Raw genomic sequence first — 15,980 nt, 5'->3', positions numbered from 1 at the left:
AATATAAATAAATTTCGAATTGGCGGTTCGTTCGAATAGAAAGAGAAATGCTTCTAAAACCCTTTACCACTGGCTTCAGAATAACTCTACATTTTATAAGAGATGTCTAAAACGAATTTGTCGTGTTTTCGTGTTGTCGTGTCGGCGTGGCGAAGACACGACAACACGAAAACTCGACAAATACCTAATTTGTCGAGTTTTCGTGTCGGCGGGGCGAAAACACGACAACACGAAAACTCGACAAATAATGTATTTGTCGTGTTTTCGTGTTGTCGTGTCGGCGGGGCGAAAACACGAAAACACGACAAATAAAGGGCGCCGACACGACAAATTTATACCCGCCAACATGAAAACTCGACAGATAAATCTGTCGTGTCGGCGCCCTTTAAACGTCGAGTTTTCGCGTAAAATTTGTCGTGTTTTCGTGTTTTTGCCCCGCCGAAACGACAACACGAAAACACGAAAACTCGACAAATTAGGTATTTGTCGTGTTTTCGTGTTGTCGTGTTTTCGCCCCGCCGACACGACAACACGAAATGACAGAAATCAGCCACCATAGATTATGGATGCACGATAGTGCGACAGCAGTCAGCTTGGTCTCCATGTTTATTCATCGAATTTCTTCTAACTGACACGTTATTTAAGAGTCCAAAAATAGAAGCTACATGTCTTTTGACTAAGGTTAATATCTGTTACTATAACTTTATTAACTGCATATTTATTATCTAAGTTCACATTTGACATGCCGTCTCTTATCAAAAAGGTAGAGCCACATGTGCACACTTTAACAGGATCCGACTGAAATAATGGGGGCTCTTTGTGTGTTTGGTGAGTACATTTATCTATTCACACTAAATATGTAGTAGCATCATGTTTGTTGTTGTTGTTGTTGCTGCTGCTGCTGCTGTTGCTGTTGCTGCTGCTGCTGTTTATATGTGGTTTTTTGTTGTTGAACATTCTTCTCCAACACACCAACTCGGCATGGCAGAAATCAGCTATCATATCACATGCCCTAACAAATAAAATGTACTGATACAAAACATAAATGAAAGGCATCGACAGTCTTAAATTCTACCAGGGAAATGTACACTTTACACCACGTCATTTAATAGTCACAGTGCGCTTACCATCTCAAAGTCATTGTACACGATACTCGGGTATGATGCAATCATATATATTTTATCTGTTTGGAAACTTGAAAAGTGAGGTAGTATTTTCTAAAAGTAAACATTTATTTCAGGTTTATTTCTAGTTGCATCGTTCTTGACTGTCGAGGGAATAGGAAGCGCATGTCAAGACATAGATCACGACGCATGCGTGGCAATGAGCAGGCAAAATACACAACTATGCTCTGATCAAATTCTAGCAAATACGGCTTGCCCCGCACACTGCAAAAGTTGCCGTAAGTGGTATAAGACAACACCTAAAACCTATCCTCTTTGTGTTCTCTAGTTAATGAATGAAAACCAAATCTGTCGGCAGACCGACCGGCATGAACCATATAAAAAGAAGCAAATAAAACTTATGAGGGGTTCTTTTACCTCCTCAATATCTGCGTACAGTTTTTTGTTGACTACTCAAAAGAAAAGTGGCGACTATATCTGCAACCAGAAAACTTTCTTCAGTCAAACAAACACACTCTAAGATTTGCGAAAAATCTAGGAACTCTACAAGCGTGTTGCATGAAAATTAGTACGAAATTAATCTTACACCTGACACGTGAATTGAGCAGGAAATAGCAATAAGCTAAAATAACTGTGACCTGCAAAGCAACACGCATTTCAGCGACTTCATCTTCTTGACGTTTTTGTTGAGTGTAATTTGGCAAAACCAATCTGTTACTATGATATATAAGGTATCAACCGGACACATATGGGATCGCTAGTTTTCTATAATGTAGTTGAATCGTAATGCCAATTGCCAATTTCCGGTCGTTTAAGTAATCTCCTTACGCCATTTCGGCACTCTCCGGTTGTTATTAAAATGGCCGAAGGATTCCGAAATTGTATATGGAGGATACGTAATCGGCCGAAAATTGCCATCCATTGCCTTAATTCATAGTAATATAACTACGTGTGTATTAATTTCAGCTGTCACATGTTACAACTGCAATACGACAACACAGCCAATGTAACACGGTCACGTGTGCAAAAGGGGAGGTCAGAACAATTTCATTATTTTACATTAGAAAAGATACAGTTGTTACCATCTGGAATTGGGCTACAGAGGGTTGTTTAAAGTGTGTGGATCGAGTCCAAAGGCCTTTGCGCGTACTTTAAACAGCCCAATGTATCTACGCAATCAGATTTACAGGTTAATGTTCTTTCTAGCACTGATCTATGTGATTTAAGTGTTGAATACTTTTGAAGTAAAAATATCTCTGAAGCGACAAAAATTGGCCAAGTGACCAATAGGTACAAATTCCTACGTAGCATCATAACTCATGCTTTCCATTGGCTGTTTTGTGGAAAATATTCTTACTAATAGGGAATCGATCCTACCGATTTTCGTCGGGAAGCGAGAGACGAAAATCGGGATCGATCCCTCTACGGTAACATGCGATATACCAAATGAGATATCTATTATCCAGTTAAAAAAATGTGTACTTCCGGCACATGCACAGAGCGTCTGACTTCGGATTTTTTGGAAGAATATGCTTTTTCTTTGGGCCTTATAAGCGTCCACATATCTTGTCCGAATCGCAACGTCTTGCACACCAGTACAAATAGGGGCAGTCGCATCGATTCCCGATTGAGGCAGTGTCTTATGTCATGTTATGACCAAATTACTGATGTTATTATTCAGCAAATAGTTTTGAACTCTGGAATGCTCTAGCTTAAGAGTCACTTGATCTATTGAAAATCGGTTTGCGCATGTGTATATCTAAGAAAACACATTTAGACTGTAAATATTCATTATTAGTTCATAAAAACATGAAATATTCGGTAGATGTAAAGTAGAGTGACCAAATGCATGTTTAAAATATAGAAGTACATTGTACAGTTAACTGCAATAATTTTGTAAACAAGGTGATACAATTACATAGGTATTCTTCAGCCCTAATTAAAGTCAACAATTTATCAAATTATACCATTAAGAGAAGATAAAACTTATTACAAAATAGTTTTTACAGAAAATGATAAAATGGATTTTTTTTAGAACAGAAAAGACTGAACAGAACATGCATTCTAGTTATGTTTTACCCGTCCATAATTTGCCTATAAAGTCATACACTGTCAAGGCCAAAGGCAAATTACATTTATCCAGGAAGGTGATTACACATTCTATATATGACATAACGACCATTACGAATTATGCTTTTACATTATTATCACATAAAAACATTTATCATCTAGCTTGACATTTTTCGTTCCAAATACAGTCGAACTTCGGTGGGACCGGGACCGGCAAAATTTCTTCGAGTTATCAGTAGTTCGAACCATTTGTATTTACCACATATCAGTATAGAAAGTGAAATTTCAGTGTCTACATTTTCACATAACTGATACAGACACGCAACGAATTATATTATTTTGTCACATGTTGAACTACACTATATCAATGACTATTACAGATGTGCTTGTTAAAGACAGTAAGTGGGTCAGGAAATGCTAAAAAATACAAAATGATGTGCGGTGCTCCATTGGTAAGATATACTGAAGTAGTCGAAGGGGTGTTGCATGCTAGCTGATCAAATTTTCTTTTTGAAATTCTTTAATTTACGTACTGATATAGAAGTGTGTAGATCTAGAATAGGGTCCTTTTTCATTTCATATTTGGCAACGTCTCACTTGTAACATACATGTCATGATATCAAAACCGACAGGTTTAAAGTATCTTCACGTATTTATAATGCTGACTAGTTCCAAACAAAAACAGATAATATAATAATAAGCAAAAAGTCATTCCAAACTGAAATCAAGTTTCATGAATGTCATATGGTACCAGGTTCGGCAATGAACATTGTGCAATGCTCTTCTATGTAAACTTTCAAGCAAAGTGCTTGTGGCATTTCTATTTTTACTCTGTCAGTGCAAATTTACGATAAAGCTTGACACTCGTTAAAATCATTCATTCAGGTTGCCAAAAAAAGGTTTATCTAACTGCAGTAAGGTAAATTAAATAAATGTTTGAAGCAGAAAGTAAAATCATGTTTGAAAACATGTTTTTTTATATTAAGTTATTCAAATGATTAATTTTCAGTTCTGTTCAACTGACCGAAAGAGAAATCAGCAATATTCGAGTGTCATCGGTTTGCAGTCACGCGGTGCATCAGTAGATCTGCATTGCTGTGATTCTGACTTGTGTAATAGTCCAGAGAAAACTATTACAACAACGAGACCAATTACAACGACGACGACAACAACAACAACTTCTACTCCCACAACGAGGCTGACTGTCAGTCAAACACCGGTGTACCACTATGCAACACAACAACCAGCCTGTGAGACTCAGTGTATTCCTTCATTAAGTGAAATATATGATTGCCTCATTCTATTTCACAGACACAAGTAATAGTAATTATAAAAAACTGAATTCCTCAAACCTACGTGCCAGTGAAAAACACGATATATTATTTTTTATCAAATGATTTAATGAATAATAACCTACTTTACATTTAGACAAGGAGCGCTTTTGTCAGTTACAATTCTTACGCCCAGCAAAACATTTTCCTACACTTTGTCTGTCAATTTATAATAACTTTTAAGCCTCTTTGCCATACTATATTTAGCTTTTTGAATAAATATTAATGAAACAATGCCTGTAAAGGTTTAGTATGATGACTTTTGTCTGAGGTAATACTGGGGCAGCGTGCTTTCAGTTATGTGTGTGTATGCATGCGTGTGTGCGTGTCTTGGGCGGTGCCCCATTGTGTTGTATTTTCTTGCTTGTTTGTGACTGTCAGTTGTGTGCATGTGCTTGTCATGTGTACATGCATGTTTGCATGCGCTACTGTGGTATACGGTGTAGGAAGATTGTGGAAAATTAAATATTGTCATCATTGCTTTTTTCCCCAACCCTTCTATCTACCTCTTATCCCCTTTTCTGTATTTTGAATACATGTATAATGAAAATTTACTTGTTGTTAGATTTTAAAGCAACCCGTCTACCACCTTTTTCTGTCACGGTTTCTTTTTGTTACGGGTCTACATTGCGATAAATGTCTTAATGACTGCGTTTGTGTGCTCTTTGTTTCCGAAAAATCTAACTTAAACCTTTTATTTTTCACATAGGTTGCTTTAGCAAATTTTAAGTATTCCGACTCGTTTCTTACTCCAGTTTTTTCTATGTTTAGCGTGCCAGCGAGATATCATCATTATGGTTGAAGACAGTCTGGAGATGGCACTGTACTACGGTGTTGTAAAGTCCTCCCTAGCACATGTTATCTCACACCTAGATATTGGTCCTGGTGCAACAAGAGTTGGATTAGGTACATTCGGTCCCCACTCAGGCACGAAGAAATGGGATTTGGACAGGTAGGCCTAGAAGCGTTGATTGGCTGATACTAGTTAGTAAACATAAAGAGTTTTGGAATTTTCCAAAATTAAAAGTTGAATATTAGTGAGTGTTTTAAACCAAATTTTGTACATGAATCGGCGCTTCAGTAATAAAAATTAGTGGTTTTTTTCAAACTTGTACATTAGCCGCGCCGTGAGAAAACCAACATAGTGGATTTGCGACCAGCATGGATTTCAGACCAGCCTGCGCATCCGCGCAGTCTGGTCTGGATCCATGCTGTTCTCAACACTATTTGGTTTTCCAATGCAGGACTTTGAAACCTGCATGAATCCATCTTCTGGCTTGTATGTAATGGCATTGTGGGTTTCTCAACTTGCAATATAACAATGGGCTTAAATCATTTTGTTTTTTAACAAGAGTCATGAATTGCGTGTTAAATTATAATTAACTTTCAGTTACATGGATAAAGCCAGCGTCTTATCAGCTGTAAATCGACTGTCGCATCAAAATTGGGATTCAAATGCGAACAATTTAGTTGCCGTGAATTTCGTTCTACAAAACTTTTACCAAGGCAACAGACCGGGAGTACCCGATGACGTCATATTCATCACTGAAGGCCATACGCCACATTGGTTTAGCCAAAATAAATTAAACACGGCCATCCAGTCACTCCATCAGAAAAGCAACAACGTCATTGCCATAGCTCTTGGGGCAGCCAACCAAAACGAACTGCACCACATTTCGACAGATAACCAACATTATTTCTACGTTCAAGATATTCTTCATTATGACCACAACAACCTTGTGTCTAATGTCCTAAATTTAGTTCTTTGTAAATGAACTGACAAGTGATTTCAGAAATAAAAGCAAAACCTGTTTTCATTTTTTTTAATTTGCCGCTCAGCATTTAGGCTGGTTATATTTAATTTACTAGAAATTATTTCAGGACCTCCAACTAATTCCAACATAAAGTTTTAAGTTAATGATTTTTAACAATACAGCAAAAAAAAGGTCCTCGAAAGAAATACAAGTCAAACTCTGAAAATTAGGTGATATTTAAAGGGTACCTTCCTTTAAATTTAAGTTTAAACAAGGGTTCCATAGTCACAAAATACGCATGTCGAGAGCAATAAAATTCTATATAGAAATTAGATTTATACTCTGTACAAAAAGAAAGTATGAATAAAGGGAAGTAATTCAAAAATTAACAAGTATGAGTTTCTTGTACATTGTACTTCCTCTTAAAACAATATTCTTTCTGTAACAGGTGTATAAAAATAGCTTTAAAATGTGTGTCACGGGTGACCTATATATAACGTTTGGTGACAACACGTGGAAGCGTTTTAAGCTCACCTCTTATTTTGTCTTTGTTTCTTCGTCCAATAACACAAAGACTCGAAGACACGACGACTCGGTAATTTTTCCTTTCATGTCCTCGTGTATTCACCCAAATGACTCGAAGACATAGTAAATCGGCAGTTTATCTCGTGTTCTCTTGTATTCGCCCGAACACACTAAAAGTTTGTCATCCTTTCGTGTCCTCGTGTCTCCGCCCGAACACAAGAAAAATTGGTAGTTTGTCGTCCTTTCTTGTCCTCATCTCTTCACACGAACACACGAAATTTCGGTAGTTTGTCGTCCTTTCGTGTCCTCATCTCTTCGCCCGAACACACGAAATTTCGGTAGTTTGTCGTCCTTTCGTGTCCTCGTGTCTCCGCCCGAACACACGAAATTTCGGTAGTTTGTCGTCCTTTTGTGTCCTCATCTCTTCGCCGGAACACACGAAATTTCGGTAGTTTGTCGTCCTTTCGTGTCCTCGTGTCTTCGCCCGAACACACGAAAAATCGGTAGTTTGTCGTTCTATTGTGTCCTCATCTCTCCGCCCGAACACACGAAACATCGGTAGTTTGTCGTCATTTCGTGTCCTCGTGTCTCCGCCCGAACACACGTAAAATCGGTAGTTTGTCGTTCTGTTGTGTCCTCATCTCTCCGCCCGAACACACGAAACATCGGTAGTTTGTCGTCTTTTCGTGCCCTCGTGTCTCCACCCAAACACACGAAATATTGGTAGTATGTCGTCCTTTCGTGTCGATATTTCTTAGTCTTCCAAAATGCATGCGCAGAAAGACCAAGATGTTGCGCACAACTTTTATACATTCCACTGCTGTCTTGTCGTGTGTCCGTGTGCACAGTGTGAAGTCACGTGGACATCTTTTGTGCGCATCTCTCATATTTGACCATGTCCATTCCATTTCTAGTAACGCTTGAAACATATGAGCCGCGCCATGGGAAAACTAACATAGTGGGTGTGCGACCAGCATGGATCCAGACCAGCCTGCGCATCCGCGCAGTCTGGTCAGGCTCCATGCTGTTCGCTTTTAAAGCCTACTGGAATTGGAGAAACTGTTAGCGAACAGCATGGAGCCTGACCAGACTGCGCGGATGCGCAGGCTGGTCTGGATACATGCTGGTCGCAAACCCACTATGTTGGTTTTTCTCATGGCGCGGCTCATATGTTTGGCTTTAAGATCTCTGTATGGGGTGTGTTCAAGGGTCAACATTCAATTAAACCAAATGGTTAATTGAGCTCATCCACAGGCGGGAGTTAAAGTCGACACACGACAAAGGGATGCATAGAGGTATAGGATCCGGCTCCTATGTTAGAGTGGAATCTGACTGGTGTCCATAATCCAGCGCACGAGTAATCATCAAAAATCCAGAAATAAGCCATCCAGCATAGCAACGACTGTGAGAAAATTGTCTATCTGCCCGGTGTAAAATGAAAAATACCTGATTGATACTAAATTAATTAATGAACAAGGAGCCGGCTCCTATGTTAGAGCGGAATCTAACTGGTGTCCACAATCCAGGGCACAAGATATTATCAAAAATCTAAAAAGAAGTCAAAAAGGGTAGCAACAACTGTGAGAATTTTCTATCTGGCCGGTGTAAAATAAAAGATACCTGGTTGACAGTAGATTAATAAATGAACAAAGCATTTGTATTAAGATCAAGTCAGGAAAGAAAAGCCAATGGTTAAAATTTGGACTGAAGACTGTTGCAACTTTTCCAATGGATAGTTTTGAGGTGGAGATCATTATTCTAATTAACGGTTTTACGATTGAACCCACTTTCCAAAGAACAATATGCTGGACTGGAAGTTCTACTCCTGTATTCCTTTGGCCTGTCATATTTACTGCAGAGACAAAACGTTATTGTCTTGTGATTACTTTTGAAAAATATCTTTTTAATTCAGTCCCCTTTTTAACATTACATAATAAACTATTTCAGATAATATTCTGTGTTTGCAATCCGTTGTCATGAGTAAGTATAAGTCCAAACTGCTGTACTACCCGCATATTAGGGAATAAACTTTATTTTCGATGCCTTTGAGGTAACTTCCGGAACGTATTAAGAACTTGTGTGAACTTCCGGTCGCCATGTGTGAGATCTGATTCGAATCAACAGAACTTCCTATACCAATAGCTATGACGTTGTGGAAATGTTTGTGTAGAGAGGACATCTCCGTATATTCTGCTTGGCTGGCTATAAATGGATTCATATAGTGCGAATGACCTTCGGAGATGACGACGGCAACATTGGAAGCCGAATGCCTGTTACCGTGAGAAGATGAGAGGGCGTAGTTGTTTAGATAATGCAAACCAATCAGATTGTCTGCCCATTGACCGCCATGTGCACTCAGTCTGGATACTGCAAGTTTTAGATGCGTAGCGTCATTGTATCTGAAAAATGTAAGAACAGTCGAAATACCTTTCATTAAGTGAAAGCCATGCAGATGCAGTAATTTCATGACGTATTCACAATTCTAATATGACTTGATTTGACAGTCAGTTAAGCTGTGTATATCCCGCGACAAACAACGGTTGAAGCACGGACCGGTAAGAGAACCTTTTGACGTTACATAAAACGTCAAATTTTCAAATGGCGCCGGTTCATTAATAATTACCCGGTTAAATGAAGTCCAGCATATTTTTTATCAAAACATTTCCATAATCATGTAAAAATGAAAACAATCAAGGCATTTTAGTAGTCATCGTCTAATTTACCACGGTCCATCGTTCATATGCTTGGATATTGAACGACTCGGGCTAACGACCTTACACATCTGAAATCTGAACCGTGATAAATCCGGCGACAAACGACTTGAAGGCCTTTATCATTTGATAAGAGAAAAAAAACGTCCTAACGAGCCCTAATCGGTGAGGGGCAAGTGAATTGAAGTCATCGACCTAATGCTAAGCGCTCGGCCACGGAAACCCCTTAAAAGTTGATATCTAATGTTGATATACTTAATGATAAAATAGTACAGCGAAAGATAAACTTATAATATCTAAAAAGCTTAGCTTTACTCCATAGGATATTATAGAGATGATAAATATTTGTTTGAAGGCCGAAACTGATTTCGTCGAGCAATCAATATCCGTATTATTTTCACCAGTGCTAAAACTTAACTAAGAGTACAAAATGTAATTTTTGCTTACGAATTTAAATGCCATCTGTTTTTGTAGGTCGTTGTAAAAGTTGTAAAAGAAAGCTTCGCCCCATGACTACCTCCGATCGGCATTCTGTCTATCAAATCGTTGACGAAGGATTTCATGTGCGTCCAATGGGAAGACATTGCGCTTGATTCATCTACCACAAATATTATGTCCTTATAACACGCTGAAAATATACGATCATACATAAAATTCACGTTGACAGTCGATTGATACCGAAAACATGAATCACCAAAAAATAGGGTTATCTTGTAGATAGATGTTTAACAATTGTAGTGCAACTGGGAGCGTATGTCTTAGTTATTTCGTGCGCATGTCTTACTAAAACGCAATAAATGCGCACGTCATAGCTTATACATAATGTCTAATTATTAATGTGATTAATAATGCTTAATAACTAGTGCGTGCGCATGTACCAACTAATAGGTGCGCGTTTCATAACTAGTACGTGCGCATGTACCAACTAATAGGTGCGCGTTTCATAACTAGTGCGTGCGCATGTACCAACTAATAGGTGCGCGTTTCATAACTAGTACGTGCGCATGTACCAACTAATAGGTGTGCGTTTCATAACTAGTACGTGCGCATGTACCAACTAATAGGTGCGCGTTTCATAACTAGTACGTGCGCATGTACCAACTAATAGGTGCGCGTTTCATAACTAGTACGTGCGCATATAATAAGTGGAGACAACAAAAAGGAGACACAAATATTTAATATTATTATTATTATCATTATACCAGATTTATATAGCGCCCTTTTCATGATCAATTTCACGTTCAAAGGCGCTTTACATAGTTCAAATGCAGCCACACAGGGCGCATAATTCATCCTCTACTAGTACAGACACAGAGCGATCTGACCAGAGGGACAGAGTGAGACAAAGCCCCCACGACAGAGAGATCAGAAATCAGATACAGGCTTGTCCGGCTAACTTAGCCTAGCTCGTTTCGAATAGACAGCCTGGTTCTTTAACGTGCCCAGTGAATAGCACTGATACACGCAAGGATTGCCTGGGTTCCTGACCAGTACACCTCTAGTTGGGTGGGAAACACTGAAAATTCCCGAGTAGCTGCCGGGGATCGAACCCCCGACCTCAGGATTGGAAGGCCAGTGTGCAAACCACTGAGCTATCCGTCCATCCATTAATATATTGCTGCGTGCGCACATATTTAAGAATTAAAGTATATTTTGTATATTTGGTGAGCAAATGGTGAGCAAATGAATAATTGTGTAGGACAATGCAATTTTTATCCAAATGGTAGAACCACAGACATTCTGAGCAGGGCTCAAGTCCACAACTTTGACGGGCAAGTGATTCTACCTTTAAACTACGTTAAAAATTGGTCAGTTTATAACTTCACAGATCCATTTATACTTGAAAGTGAGTCACTTTAGGGGTCATACACGTCAAACATGAAATAACCGTTGGCTCAGACCTGGTTTAGATGTTGTTGTAGGCTTCCTTGTGGTAGTCGTGGCTGTTGTTTTTGCCGTGGTTGTTGTAGGCGTTGTTGGTGTGGTTGACGTGGTGGTCGGGGTTGTTGTTGTTGGAGTGGTGGCGGTCGGTGTCGGCCTGGTAATTAGAATATGTGGGTCGTTACAGAGTGGCTGCGAACAACATTTGATCGCGCTGGTAGTTCCGCACATCTTTGCAAAAACAAAACAAAAACATACAGGGTACCTTAATTAGCCTCTGCAACTCCTTTAAGCGACTTGGCTGTAGCTCAAATATTCGGGAAAAGCGGTTACTCTATAAAATATACATGCACTGTTGGACAGTATGGTGGTTTTTATAGTCCAACTTTTCTCTGATAACATGTATTTTACTAAATATTAATTTGATCTTTCTGGTTTATTATTTGATCACATGTTTATTCTATAAATACATGTTATGAAAATAATTTAAATAAACATGTCTGGCATTCACAGACATTGTCCATCGACTGTACATATGGTGTTCAGTTCAGTAGAAAGACCTACACTTAGATCTACAAGCTAACATGTATGGTATAACTCAAATGAACCAAGAAGGAACTTGAAACGGACCATAGGCAAATATAAAATATGCATACACATAAACTGAAATGCATTTAAAACGTAAGAACTACAATGTATGAGCCAAAATATGCCTGCAACCGATAATTAAGCTTGATTAACATAGAATCTAGGTATTAGATTTTGAAGCAGATTTTTCTGTGTGTCAGTTTTTTTTTAAAAACAACTCAATAACTTTAAGGTAGTGGACCCGTAATATCACTCGGCAATTTCCGTATGATTACGTACTCTCTTTATGCGATTCGGCATTCTTCGGACGCGATCTGATCACCTCGGCCTTTATGCTACGCAATAGACGTGTATTTACCGGAGAATACGGAAATGCCCGATGTTGCACGATTGTCTTTGGACGTAAATGTTGTTGAAGAATGCGCACATGACCTTCCGTAAAGAACCGGAGAATGCCGAAACGGCTTACGGAAAATGCCGATTACGGTTCCACTACCTTAATATTGAAAATATTTATATGTACCGATTTTTCTGCACAACGCAGAGTAAACTGTTGGGCACCAGACGACTCTCTAGCTGTCAAACATGTCTGAAATCATAATATGATAATGTCACAAATTATTTCAAATATTTTTTTTTTCATATTTACAATTTAGATAGTGAAGATATACCAAAAACATTGCACCTTGAAACATTTTAACGACACCATTAAACATGCATAAAGGCTTATCGCTTTTCCACTTCCATTTTACCTTTTTCCCCAACGCGTTTGATAAAATGTATTATTCAGGGACGTACGTGCTTCTCAGCACATTTTAGGAAATCCGTTCATGCAGTGTTGTTTGGCCGAGTTTGTTTAGCGAAACTTTTTTACTGGATGTTGCCATCTTTTCTTCTACCAAATTACCTCTCTGCTAATGTTTTGCTTCCGATCGTCAAAAAAGTGATTCCGATAATTGGAGTTGTTTAACTTCTAGGGTTCATTCCAAAATTCGAACCCGCCTATTAAAGTGAGGTCAGGGGCGACAACTCCGCAAAATCATCGTTGTTTATCATTTTAAGTATGACACAATAACTTGGCTAAACTTGAAGATGTTACTTAATTAATTCTAGTTTTAGAATAGCATACTCACCTCACCAGCTGCACATGCTACTGCGTTGCAAATGCCTTTGCTGCTTGTTAAGTTGCAGCTAAAACACGTCAACGCTGAAAGAAAGTGTAGTTTTCGCATAAATTTTGACGCTCCTACTTTTTATATCAACATATATTTTCCTTATCCTATATATAGCCAGATAAATGATATGGTGATCTGTGTACTGAATTCACGGTATTTATAATAAAATGTCATTTCCGTAGACACCAAGCGGAGAGATAAAACGCACCGACGCTCTCTCAAAATATATCAAAGAGCACTATACAAAAATTGAGGAATATATCTGTGAATAAACTTACGACAGTTGTTGCAAAACTTTGGACATGCTGTTTTGCTAAGGATTGGATCTGCACAAATGTTAGCGTTCTGTTGAGCCATAGACCGACATGCCACGGGATCTATGTCCTCACAAACTGTGTTTGTGGATCCCCGCGAACAAGTCAACAGAAAAACCACGACAGTCGTCGCTGTAAATGAATGAATGATATTAATGTCGTTTATGATAAACCTATATAAATTTTGTTAAACATACGGCTTGTATTTCACAAGTAAATACGAATAGGCAGAAAAAAATTCGTATTGTACCTTTTGTATTGTATATTGCCTGATTGCTTTCTATATACAGCGTACACAAAAACTATACTCAGTTCTACTTTAACATCAGCGAGCATTGAATATTTCGTTTGATAACAAAACAACAAACTAAAAGGTGAAGGTATAGAATAAAAAGATCTTTATAACAGTAGCTAGTTCTGGGATTTTGTATTCGGCTTTCATGAAATTTGCCAGGTCGGATCAAACATGCGCGCCGCGTGTGTCCGACCTGGCAAAATCTACTTCAGCTGAACTCAGCAACCCAGATCGAGCTTCTATTATAATAATCCTATTATATTCTCCATATCCGAGTTACATTTGTTTCGAAAAGGAATAGAAACACTCGGCCGATATGGTTTAGTATTACATTGGAAGCTGTCCAGCTGGTCCACTCATGTGCTCGCTCTAGGCCCCTGACATAACATCCGGAGGCGCATATGGAATCGTGTTCCACTATCAAAGTTGGAAGGTCGCCATATGACCTAAATTTTATCGGTGTAACATAACGTCAAACAAAACAAAAATATCAAGTTGCAAAATGGTATTCCATGCATATAGGTTCAATAAACAATATTTTCCTCTTGGAACCCAGCGAGTCGCTAAATTTTGCCAAGCTGCATAAATTTCACTATGCATAGCACCAAAGTATTAAAGATTTTGTGAACTTGACAATTTCAAATTCAAACGTAAAAAGTTACAAGTTTAAAATATGAACATTCATCGGCGGCAGTCATCAGTGGTTTTAAAATGGTAACACGTGGACTAGTGCAAAACGTATTTGTCAGTAAAACTGACGAGTACGTCAACTAAGCTCAATACGGAGACCGCAGATCTACGAATCGCTGGTTCGTGAGTTCGATTCCCGGGCGTGACGTTTAAAAACATTGTTTCTGAAATCATTCGTCCCCCACCAGTCCTCTGGTTCGAGTGGGGAAGTTAGAAGAACGAGTAGAGAATAGGTTTGTACTGGCACAGGATCCAGGTTAGGTTAACTGTCCGTTGTTACATAACTGAAATATTGTTGAAAAAAAAAACGGCATTATAAGGTCAGGAAGACGTAATAAAGCGCCATCTAGCGGAACGTAAAACATTACGCCACGTCTTTGCGTTCTATTTATTTATTCATTTTGTTGGGTTTAACGTCGCACCCACACAATTTATGTCATATGACGACTTTTCCAGCTTTGATGGTGGAGGAAGACCCCAGGTGCCCTTCACTGCATTATTTCATCACGAGCGGGCACCTGGGTAGAACCACCGACCTTCCGTAAGCGAGCTGGGTGGCTTCCTCACATGAAGAATTCAAAGCCGCGAGGGAGGCTCGAACCCACATCGATCAGGGGCAAGTGATTTGAAGTCAGCGACCTTAACCACTGTAAGCAGCGTTGTAAGCAGAAAATAATGCTCACCGAGAGAAGAAGTATACACCATAGCTCTTTCTTCTTTGGGTCACAAGTCACGATTATGTGAAATATATATATTCAAAAGATAAGGGTTAAATATGTAAACAGGGAATTTCATATCACACAAGATAAGCGATATCTGTAGTTTGAAAATGTCGCTAACAATAAACGTTAAACTAAAGAGCTATAAAAATATATATTTTATACTTCTTTGGTTAAACTAGTAAAATTAATGTGTGTTGCCAAGTTATACTAAATGCATGATGTTACAATATATTTTTTATATGTTTTCGTGTAATGAAAAATAAAAGGTAAGGGCAGATTTCCCGGAAGCACAGCTAGAGCACCATAAACACAGTCGGAGACACATGCATCGCATTGTAATGTAATGAAATGTAATGTACAAGTAATATAAAGTTAAATAAAATAAAACAATTTACATCAGTTTAAAATATATTTGAACAATTCCTTTCTAATTTTAACTAAAATGTTTTTATGTAGACTAGAGTCCCTAATAAAATCATAAAATACACTAATGGATCATGGCATGATCATATTTCCAATATAACTGCATCGGCAGCAAAAATTCTAGGAACAATGAGAATTTTGAAATTCAAACTTAAGCGAAAAACTTTGAATCAAATATATATTTCTTACTTAAGACCTATTATTGAATATGTTTCGATAGTCTGGGACAGCTGTACAATTTACGAAAAAGATTTATTAGATAGAATTCAATACCACGCAGCGCGAATTGTAACTGGTCTAACTCGATCCGTATCTATTGAAAGATTACTTCAAGAAATAGGTTGGGTCTCTTTATCTGACGGAAGACAAATGCAAAA

The 15,980-nt window shown here is 38.4% G+C and overlaps 2 protein-coding genes and 1 long non-coding RNA gene across 3 annotated transcripts; 2 read left to right on the top strand and 1 right to left on the bottom strand.

The window, feature by feature from the left end:
* Nucleotides 1-682: 682 nt before the first annotated feature.
* On the top strand, nucleotides 683-2,123 carry LOC128550637 (uncharacterized). The gene is made up of 3 exons (XR_008368345.1): nucleotides 683-828; nucleotides 1,241-1,402; nucleotides 2,091-2,123. It is a non-coding gene; the product is annotated as an uncharacterized LOC128550637 (long non-coding RNA).
* Nucleotides 2,124-2,127: 4 nt separating this feature from the next.
* LOC123538724 (cartilage matrix protein-like) lies at nucleotides 2,128-6,338 on the top strand. Its single transcript, XM_045323019.2, has 5 exons — nucleotides 2,128-2,159; nucleotides 3,575-3,646; nucleotides 4,204-4,444; nucleotides 5,297-5,477; nucleotides 5,916-6,338. Exons 2-5 carry the CDS (start codon nucleotides 3,575-3,577, stop codon nucleotides 6,298-6,300), a joined length of 879 nt encoding a protein of 292 aa, XP_045178954.2. The 5' UTR covers nucleotides 2,128-2,159; the 3' UTR covers nucleotides 6,301-6,338.
* Nucleotides 6,339-8,690: 2,352 nt separating this feature from the next.
* Nucleotides 8,691-15,208, bottom strand: LOC123538967 (uncharacterized). Its single transcript, XM_045323407.2, has 7 exons — nucleotides 15,142-15,208; nucleotides 13,438-13,605; nucleotides 13,118-13,191; nucleotides 12,508-12,573; nucleotides 11,417-11,627; nucleotides 9,963-10,143; nucleotides 8,691-9,203 (listed from the first exon to the last, which is right to left on the bottom strand). The coding sequence occupies exons 1-7, from the start codon at nucleotides 15,161-15,163 to the stop codon at nucleotides 8,810-8,812; spliced, it is 1,116 nt and encodes a 371-aa protein (XP_045179342.2). The 5' UTR covers nucleotides 15,164-15,208; the 3' UTR covers nucleotides 8,691-8,809.
* Nucleotides 15,209-15,980: the final 772 nt, after the last annotated feature.

This window comes from Mercenaria mercenaria, chromosome 18 (assembly GCF_021730395.1).
Source record: "Mercenaria mercenaria strain notata chromosome 18, MADL_Memer_1, whole genome shotgun sequence".
In the NCBI taxonomy this organism is placed as follows: Eukaryota; Metazoa; Mollusca; class Bivalvia; order Venerida; family Veneridae; genus Mercenaria; species Mercenaria mercenaria.
Note: the sequence above shows the minus strand (reverse complement) of the source record. Positions and strands in the feature narration are given on the sequence as shown.

Bases quoted from the DNA above. Each gene is read 5' to 3' on its own strand.
- LOC123538724 (XM_045323019.2), top strand. From the start codon at position 3,575: ATGTGCTTGTTAAAGACAGTAAGTGGGTCAGGAAATGCTAAAAAATAC. The intron at 3,647-4,203 runs GTAAGATATACT...ATTAATTTTCAG, and splicing joins TGATGTGCGGTGCTCCATTG to TTCTGTTCAACTGACCGAAA. The intron at 4,445-5,296 runs GTGAGACTCAGT...TTCTATGTTTAG, and splicing joins TGCAACACAACAACCAGCCT to CGTGCCAGCGAGATATCATC.
- LOC123538967 (XM_045323407.2), bottom strand. From the start codon at position 15,163: ATGGTGTATACTTCTTCTCTCG. The intron at 13,606-15,141 runs GTGAGCATTATT...ATTCATTTACAG, and splicing joins GGTGTATACTTCTTCTCTCG to CGACGACTGTCGTGGTTTTT. The intron at 13,192-13,437 runs GTAAGTTTATTC...ACTTTCTTTCAG, and splicing joins AAAGTTTTGCAACAACTGTC to CGTTGACGTGTTTTAGCTGC.